Source organism: Centropristis striata, chromosome 2 (genome assembly GCF_030273125.1).
Source record: "Centropristis striata isolate RG_2023a ecotype Rhode Island chromosome 2, C.striata_1.0, whole genome shotgun sequence".
Taxonomy (NCBI): domain Eukaryota; kingdom Metazoa; phylum Chordata; class Actinopteri; order Perciformes; family Serranidae; genus Centropristis; species Centropristis striata.
The window spans coordinates 29,253,222-29,263,046 of NC_081518.1; the positions used below are offsets into that span (position 1 = coordinate 29,253,222).

At 41.4% G+C, this 9,825-nt stretch overlaps 1 protein-coding gene across 1 annotated transcript in view; it reads left to right on the plus strand.

Annotated features, from left to right (window-relative positions):
• Positions 1-9,373, plus strand: part of large2 (LARGE xylosyl- and glucuronyltransferase 2) — a 124,638-nt gene extending 115,265 nt beyond the window's left edge. The window contains exons 12-16 of the mRNA XM_059348364.1: positions 134-297; positions 1,590-1,868; positions 3,362-3,508; positions 3,588-3,783; positions 6,039-9,373. Coding sequence (XP_059204347.1) covers positions 134-297; positions 1,590-1,868; positions 3,362-3,508; positions 3,588-3,783; positions 6,039-6,236 — 984 coding nt within the window. The 3' untranslated portion in view covers positions 6,237-9,373. The remainder of the gene's footprint in view (positions 1-133; positions 298-1,589; positions 1,869-3,361; positions 3,509-3,587; positions 3,784-6,038) is intronic.
• Positions 9,374-9,825: the final 452 nt, after the last annotated feature.

Below are 9,825 nucleotides of genomic sequence, written 5' to 3' on the forward strand. Positions count from 1 at the left end.
CCAGGGAATAATCATCAGAATTTTCTATCTCAAAGAAAAACTCTTCTTGGATGCAAACCAGTAAAAAGTTTGGTTGTTTTGGGTGTTTGTGCACCAGACGTTGACTCTAACCGGTGCTGTCTGTGTCTCACAGCTGCAGGCAGCGCTGGAGGAACTGGACGAGGACGATCAGTGCTATGACTTCCGGCGGGAGCGACTCACCGTGCACAGAGTGCACCTGTACTTCCTGCAGTACGAGTACACGCCCACAGGGGACGACACCGACATCACGTTGGTGGCTCAGCTCTCCATGGACAGGTACACACTGTCACTGCATCGAATCAGCCCTGAAATTAGATTAGAAATGATCCAGGTCAGATAATTAGCATTTCAATAATCAAAACCTGCAGATCTAAAAGTGAAGAAATGATTTAACAGCTTCAGGGTGACTGTGAATCCTGCAGCACTCACACTGACTGAAAGGGATAGTTCTGCTATCCACAGCCGTTTCATTTGGCACTTCTTTTTCTCAACTGTAGAGCCACCAACACACACAATTGTTGCAGAGACTCAAAGTTCAGTGGAAATAGCAGTTTCCACAAGGTCCTTTCAAGGTCAACTGACATTTTTCTCAGTCAATATACAAGCACAAAAGTAAACACCAGTAAACTGAACATGTTTGGGTTTTGGACTGTTGTTCGTCCAACTGTTGCTCAGATGTTTGGAAAAGTCAGCTTGGGCTCTGGCTACCTGTGATGGCTTTTTATTTTTGTTTACTCCAGTATTTTCTGATGTTTAATTTATTAAAATATGCTCAATTGGAAAAAAAATAGGGAACTGATTTCATATTGGAAAGAAATGATAATTTGTAGCCCTAATCTTCAACATCTCCAATAATGCGACTTTATTGCATTATTATCATCTTTTTTTTTGGCAAGACATGCCCTGGGTAGCAGTCAAACACTAGGATCGGCCAGGCGTCCATGCTCACGTGAGCTACTGGGAACCGAATATGTTCAGGTCCTTCCTTCTGAGCGATAATACCTCTTTTCAACCAAGGCAGTTGGAGGGCCAGTTCAATCTCGAACCAGTTTTTGGTGTTTAGACAGCTCTGCAGGAAAACTGGTTCCAGATCGGCACCAACTCTTTGCTGCTCTTGAACCATGAACTACTTACATCAGGGGCTGGAGGCGGGGCTATCTTACCAACAAGACCAATTAAAACCTCTCATAGCGCCATCTATAGCAGCACAAATGTGTTGTACCAGTCGTGTTTGGATGCCAGTGTAGGCTCGCCAAGCCAGGAGCAACATTTGTACGATGTAGTCCACTATTGTTATTATTCGGAGACAAATACCGTGACTTAACGACGTGGCTCTCTAGCCTGTGGAAAGCAAACAGTTTCTGAGACGGTTCACAAGTTGAACCAACTGCAAACTCGTAGCGCAGCACTATGACTAGGTTTGTGTTGGTCCAAAAGCGGTATGAGTTATCCCGACCTCTAATCCAGGTGAATGCCTAACCTCAGACAATCCAACAATGACACGAGGCAGGTCTTGCCATGAAGAAGTAGTGAAATTAATAATCAGGTACCTTTCTGTCCCCCTGCAGGCTGCAGATGCTCGAGGCCATCTGTAAGCACTGGGAGGGTCCCATCAGCCTGGCGCTCTACATGTCCGACGCCGAGGCTCAGCAGTTCCTGCGTTATGCTCAGGCCTCTGAGGTCCTCAAGAACCGAAAGAACGTCGGCTACCACATCGTCTACAAGGAGGGCCAGTTCTACCCCGTCAACCTGCTGAGGAACGTGGCCCTGAAGAATGCCAACACGCCCTATGTGTTCCTGACCGACGTGGACTTCCTGCCAATGTACGGCCTCTACGATTACCTCAGGTACGACCAGCCGCCTTCACAGTGTTCTGTAACCCAGACACACCAAAAAGAAGCAGAAAAAAGCACCGGAATAACTGAGAACATTAGTGATGCTCAGTTGTGTCTCACTAAGGTCAGACAGACATTAACTCTGCATAAGGAAACACAGACTCTCATTAATTTCACTGACACCTCTTTGGACTACAGATTTACAAAATTGGAAATAAAATACAGAGTCATCAGCAAACAAGTTGAACACGTTTGACTCAGCTGGTGCACATTCCCTGCAGGTTAGATGAATATATATTCATCCTGTTTATCTGGTACAGAATGCTGTCTTTCCTCTGTGCCGTGATGTATCTGATAAAGCTTCAGATTCATTGATCTGTTTCTGTAACTGATCAAATTTAATTATCCCTCCTTCCTGCAGCAGTCACACAGCACTGCTCCCAGTGGATCACACACACAAAAAACTGACAATAACTGCACTATAATGTACAAAAACTGTGCAATATGAGTACTTTCCAATAGTTCAATCATGTACGTTATGAGTCCACTTTGCAATATAAATACTTTTCTCTGTGTAATGGTGCAATTTAAACCGTTGAGTCGGTCTATATTGTTCCAGATTTATTCTTGTTTTAATTGTTAATACTTTATGTTTCTTGTTTATATGGCTTTTACTGATGCTTCTTTCTATTATTGCTGCTGTAAGAGTGAACATTTTCCCCGTTTTGGGACTTATAAAGGAATATCTTATCTATCTTAGCACCTGAAACAACACAATATGTGACTCAGCATGGACAACAGTAGCAGAGCTCTGAAACAGGCTGATATTAAACAAATGCATCCATCATCAATATGAGTATACTACAGCTGAGTTGTTTCTGTTTTAAAATGTCAAATTGTTTGAAAATAGGCATGAAAAATGTCTAATGCGTCCATCTTTGTGCTGAGGAATACAGACATCTGCAAACCTTAATTTACCAAATGGAAAATATTTGTTTGAGATTCAGCCCGATTCTGTTAAGAAACATATTCATTCTATAAGCAATTATACCTAGCTTTGTTTTATTTTATCATAATCAAAGAATGTTTATTGTTTGTTTTTTTTCCCCTCCTGATACAAAACGTTGAGTAGTAGAGTAGATCTGCTGCTGAATGTTTTATGTTCTCAGACATCAGAAGTTCTTTTGAGTGTGACTGCCAAAAGCAAACTTTGCAGACAGTTTACAGTCTGCAGCCGTCTGCTGGAGTTCAGATCAGAATATTCTGCATCCAATAAGAGAAATGCAACAACTGAAGAATACCTGAGATAATAAGAGTATTTATTACATCTCAAGATGTATTTTTTATTTGTTTTACCTGTTTTATAATATTCAACATAAATGCAGCTTCTGTATTTACTGTCTGAATCATCTGATGAGTTTTCGACATGAACACTGAGTCCATGGTGTTCAGTTTTAGTCTCACCTGTTTTTCACCTGTGTCTCACATGTCCTGTGTCTGTGCAGGAGGTCTGTGGTGCAGCTGGACATGGCTAACACTAAGAAGGCTCTGGTGGTTCCAGCCTTCGAGACGCTTCGTTACCGTCTGATCTTTCCCAAATCCAAAACCGACCTGCTCCCCTTGCTGGACGACGGGATTCTCTACACCTTCAGGTACGTAAACACAGACAGACATATCAGTGAGTGATGATCAGGGGGGAAAACAGTCTCATCACATCCTTCTCCTCTGCAGGTTTCACGTGTGGCCTAGAGGTCATCTTCCCACCGACTATGCCAAATGGCGAACAGCCACCACATATTATAAGGTGGAGTGGGAGCGGGACTTTGAGCCGTACGTGGTGGTGAGTCGGGACTGTCCAGAGTACGATCAGCGATTCGTGGGCTTCGGCTGGAACAAGGTGTCCCACATCATGGAGCTGGACGCTCAGGTAGAGAGGGCGGGGCTTTATTCTGACAAAGAAGGTCTTCAAAATGAATGTAGGTTTTTTTTATCATGGGCTATATGCTAAACTTTCCAAACAGCAGCCCAACAAATGACAATTGTTGATTCATTTCCACAGGTGGTGTCAGCTGGGAGACGTGTTCGAGCTCTCCTGGCTTTTTTTAGTCTAATAAATAAAGTCTGGCATAGAGTAGTAACACAGTAGTCAACAGTGGTCGATAACCAGCCCACTCAGTGAAAAATTGTTGCCATGTACATTTCTGCAAACCACAGATACGCTGACCTGAAATGGGGTTTTTGTCCCTTGACAAAGTTAGAGCACTTAGAGTACCGTAATTTTCGGACTATAAGCCGCGCCTTTTTCCCCATTTTTCGATTCTGCGGCTTATATAGCGGTGCGGCTAATCTATGGATTTTTACAGCTAACGGCCACTAGGTTACCTCCTAAATCTATGGATTTTACAGGTTACAGTCCACCAACGTTAACTCTATGGGCTCTATGACAGGTCCGCGAGGAGCGGCGGGCTCCAGCAGGAAAAGCTGGAGGCAGGTGTACGTACCAGATCGGCTCGGGGTCCTTCATATACTATTTTAAGTATATGAAGCTATTTTTCACTTGTCTGTGTGTATTTGCGTCGAAAGCTACTTAGTTTGTCGGAGTCGCCGTGCCGTAATCAGCGGCAGATGAAGGACCCCGAGCCAATCTGGCAGGGCGCCTGAAAAGATTGAAACAGGTAGCGCGCAAAAGTAAAAGTGAAACCGAGAGTGGTACGAGAGACAGAACGAGAGCAAGACCGACATTACGAGAGCGAGATAGTTTGTGCAAAGGAAGTTTTCATGCACAAACCATCATTATGGAAAACAAACGTAGAAATGCATATGATGCAGCTTTTAAGTTAAAGACAGTCAATCTGTCTGTAAAAGAAGCTTCCTCAAGCAGCCATCTCTATCCCGACAATCCCCTCTGTGCACGAACCCTTACATATGGTAATTAAACATTAAAACACCTGCGGCTTTTAGTCCAGTGCGGCTTATATATGTACACATCATTCAATTTAGCTGCTGCCGCTTATACTCCGGTGCGCCTTATAGTGCGGAAAGTACGGTAGTTAGAGCTTGTCTTTGGTGATTCATCGAAAATGGCAAAGCCACCACACCTACACCATTAAATGAAAACGCACAGTTTCCTCTAAAAAGATGTCTCAACATGTTGAAGCTTTAATTTCAAATGAATCGGGTGAACTGATTCGGAGCAAGACATCCCAGAGTAAGACCTGAAAAACGCATATTACCGCGGAGTCTCACCACGTGTGAGAAATTTTGGACAGATTGAAAAATACATGCTGAAGTTATTACAACTTCCTGTTTTATGGAAAAACACTATATTACGCCGACATGCCATGCCCACATACTTAAAAAAAACAAAAAGTGTAAACAAGTCATTATCAAACAGGTCTTATGATGGGACTGACCAAGTTTGACTTGATCAGGTCCAAGCTGTAGGAGGAGGTTGTTAATGTACGGAGCCTGGAAATGGCCAAAAAATGCCAAAAATCAACATTCAAGTCAAGATGGCTGACTTCCTGTTGGGTTTAGAGTATGGGTCCAAGAGGCTTTTTGGTGCGTCTCCCCATGATACATACTATGTGTACCAAATTTCATTAGTTTACGTGAATGCTCCCCAGAAGGTACCCTTAACATACATAAATTTCGGCGTCTTGGCCGTCATGCAAGGGGTTGCAACTTTTTTAAATATGATAAAGCCTCCAAAAAGGCAATTCTGTTTGTATAAGTTATAATTAGTATTTCTTATGTGAATAACACAGCAGTCTTCATGTTTTACAATGAGAACAGGCTGCAGCGGTTCAGAAACATTCATATTCAACATATCTTTGGTTTGTGGTTATGTGACTTACTTCATCCAGTAAGTTTGAACTGTTCTCTGTGTGTTGTCTCTGTGTGTTGTTTGAACAAACGTTTGTGAGAAAATAAGTTGTGACGATGAGAAAAAAATGCTGTAAAAATTTAAATCTAGCAGCGCAGCAGATCTCTGAAAGCTGTTCTATATTTAAACAACAGCTTCTTCAGGTTTGTTTAAAAAAGCAGATGAGAAATGAAAGAAACAGTGAAATAAATTTAGTCTCCGTAACCTTTCAGCTGCGTGGGAGTGAATGAAGTCTTTCTAAAAGTTGTTATTGAGATGAGAAAAGACTAAACTGTGTCATTATTTCCTCTCGTCAGGAGTACGAGCTGGTGGTGCTCCCCAACGCCTTCATGATCCACATGCCCCACGCCCCCAGCTTCGACATCTCTAAGTTCCGCTCCAGCTCCAGCTACCGCAACTGTCTGAACACCCTGAAGGAGGAGTTCCACCAGGACCTGTCCAGGAAGTACGGCTCGGCGGCGCTCAAGTACCTGAAGGCTCAGAGGAACATCTAAAGAACCCAGCTGCTGAGAGCCGGCGAGTCCGTCAGCCTCCGAGCTCCTGACTGACGGAGGAGGCCCGAGAGCTCGGACACGAACTGACGCAGCTCTGCGTCGCGGGCCGCCTCGCCGCACGGCGCAAACACTGACGGTAAAGCTTTACAGCCCTTTGGAACTTTCTTGGGCTCCTGTGCATTAATTCTCCAGTCGACTCCACCTCAAAGTGACGAGGACGAGACGCAGAGACGAAAACCCGGATGGAGGGACGGCTGGCTGGGCTGAGAGGGCAGACACTGACAGGACTAGCTTTAAGGCCGGGAAATAACAACCATATTCTTACAACTTGTTCTGACAATCAGGGCTTTTTTCCAGAAGACACACAATGAGAAAGTCTGTGCACGCGGACACCTGGACGCGACGGGACCTGTGTCCTTCCTGGGAAAGATTTAAAAGAGAAGACTATATTTGAATCATGTCTGAGGCCAGTCGAACTGGAGAAAGATTTAAGCCTTATCACTTTCCATGGTATTTACTGAGATATTTAATATTTTCTTTCTTTCCTTTTTTTCAGTGTAAATCAGAACCAATGAATAACCAACATTGGCATTTACAATGTTTTGATTACGACTTTACATAAGAATCAGTTTATTTTTTCCTTTCTATATTTTCTGACCTCTTGAAAAGAAAATCCATCTTGTCCCGGGCGAATAATTTCAGATTTTCTGTGAGCTTCAGGGATGTGCTTTGTGTGTGTGTGTGTGTGTGTGCGTGTGTGCGCGTGTGTGTGATCCAGCTGCATCATATGGCTCGTCTTCAAGCTTACTGATTGTCGTCGATGTCATTCTGGCTTTTTGTCTTGATCACATATTTGTTTGCATGTAAAGAGTTGCACTACATGTTTTCCCGTGAGAAAATAATCTTTTTTTGTTTGTTTTTTCCAACATTCATCAAATCAAATCTATTAATGATAAGAGACCTATCATTACTGATTGGGACCAACTCACCTGACCACTACTGATACCTGACAGTGAGTTGTTGTTGATGAAGCTCTTCGCTCTGAAATTAAACTGCAACTTTTTGGACGAAGAGCAGGAGCTGATTTACTTTCTCGTGTTTGTGCCGTTTCATCTCTAAAGAGTCTGATCACTGGATAAATGTGCCATCTACTGTTCCCCTCACCCTACCCTGCTTTTATTTTGGAAAGTCCAACTGAAATAACAAATCCATATCTGTCTGCAGTCATTTAGTTATAGATGAGAGTTTTCTTTTGCGCTCCTTTAGCCTCCTAACCAAAACAAACAAAAATTAGCACATTAATACAGAATCTGTAGCTACGGGACAATATTTTAGTATCAGAAGCGTTGTGGTTTTGCATTAAGGCAGAGTTTAATCAATATTATCCATGTGGAGAGTAAAAGACGCAGATTGGCTAATGCTGATGACTTAGCTTTTTTAAAAATGATCTGCATTTATATTAGGGTTGGGCGATTTGGCCCTAAAAGAACATTACGATATTCCAGGGTATTTTTGTGCAAACGATATTCTTGATAATATTAGAAAATACTAAGGAACATATAGAGCATTTGACTTCTTAAGTCTGTATAAATAAATAAAAACTCATAAATCTCAAATGTAGTGTAAAGTGCAAATCTCAACAGTTATCAAATACAAAAACTTTACTCTTGACTAGAAAAATGGAAGTATTAGTTAGGTAATTAATGGGAAACCCTTACACATCCACATCAAGAGTAGGAATTTTGACAATATCGCAATATGCATTTTTTTTATCATATAAAAATTATTCCAGCATTATCATGAAGGATACAATATGGCACACCTGTAATTTATATTCAGATATCCGTTTATAGGGATATGCCATGCAGAAATGTCGTGTGAACTTAAAACACGTACAGAAAATACCAATTAAGTTGCTAATTGGACTTTAAACAAATGTCAGGTTCCCATTCAAGTCAAAGAGAATTTTGAAGTGAAATTCTGAAATGTGGCATTAAAGGGAATGTGAATTAGTGAAATTCTATCAGCTGGTTTAGAACGAATAAAGAAAGCTGCAGTAACATACTTTGGTCAGAAGATGGCAGTGTAATGTAGCTGTAGGCTAGCAGACATAACTTGGCGGAAACTTAACATAATTTAGCTTCTTCTTCTTTAAACAGCTGATTGGTCAGTTGAGTTAAATGTTCACTACGTTACGTTACTATTTAAAAAGGAAAAAAAAGAAGACAAAAAGACCTCAAATGAGTGTAGAAACTTTCATGCACATTTTCGAGTTTCCGTCAAATTTTTCTCATGAGAATCTTCCAAATTAGTTAATGGAAACTGATGGGTTCCAAGATTATTAGCCTCCAAAACCAATGGCGACAAGAAGCCACCACCATTAAACCAAACATATAATATTAAAATATAAATAATTTCGATGCTGATAACAGCAGGCCTGTAATTTACAGAGCCAGTCTGTAAAATAACACATTCAGTTGGACTTCCATCTTCCTAATTTTCATTGTTTTAATACATACTTCAAACATATATATGCATTTTGTGGATGGATGACAGTGTTGTTTGATTCCAACACTTCCAGTTAAGAGTGTTTCTGTCAGCACTGGACAAACTTTATCTTTTTTTTTTAAGCTTTAACAAATGAAAAGATTTACTTTTCTTTTCAATGACTCATCTCCTCCCTACCCGGCTCGCTCGCTTCCATTTATGTTAAAACATTTCTGTCCATCACATTGTCTGTTTATTTCTTGATCGTCATCTGCATTCAGACAAAAGGCAAGTCGAGAAGAATTGATTGAAATCTAGTAGAGTTTCCACAGAGACGGAGGCAGATTTAGATGCGAGTGCCGGTGTGTGTACCGGTGTGTGTTACGAGGGCTCTGACAGTTTGTGACTAGTATGAGCTGAGACGTCCTGCCCCCCACCCCCCCCTGCTGCCATCCACGCCGCCCGCCTCCATTGACTTGTTGTTGATTGTGGTAAATGCTAGTGCCTTTGCTGTATTGTGAAACTGGATATTGATTGTACTGTTGTACCGACAGGGCCTGGGGATAGTCAGGCACTCTATTTATTATTGTTGACTCAAATCAATCATATTTTTCTATGTAAGTGCTTTAAATAAATTTGCCCTTTTTTAACATGTGGTCTGGTTTATTTCGTTTTTCCATATTGATTCAGCCTCCTCAACAAACACCGGTCAAACTTTAATTACCGCTCTGGCTTCATTAATGTTGATTTTTGATTAGCAGAACCTCGAGGATATTTAAAATTCCTACCCCTAAAGGGTGAATAATATCTTGGGATATCCAAGAAATTATGTTTACCAAGGTCAGTGATTTTAAGCCTGTGTGAACCTTCCATGTGTATAATTGGTCCAATAAACATTTTCAGATGATTTGGATGAATACAGAGGGTCCCATGATGATTTCTTGTAATTTGCATTTCAACAGTACGAGAACTAATTGGATACATGGATTTCCCTGCAGAGTGTTGAATGAAAAAAAAAGACTCTTCAGGTTACCAACTGAGTATTTCTGAACAAAAGTAACACAGAACATTTTGTGTCTCTTATCCATGAAAAAAAGTGACA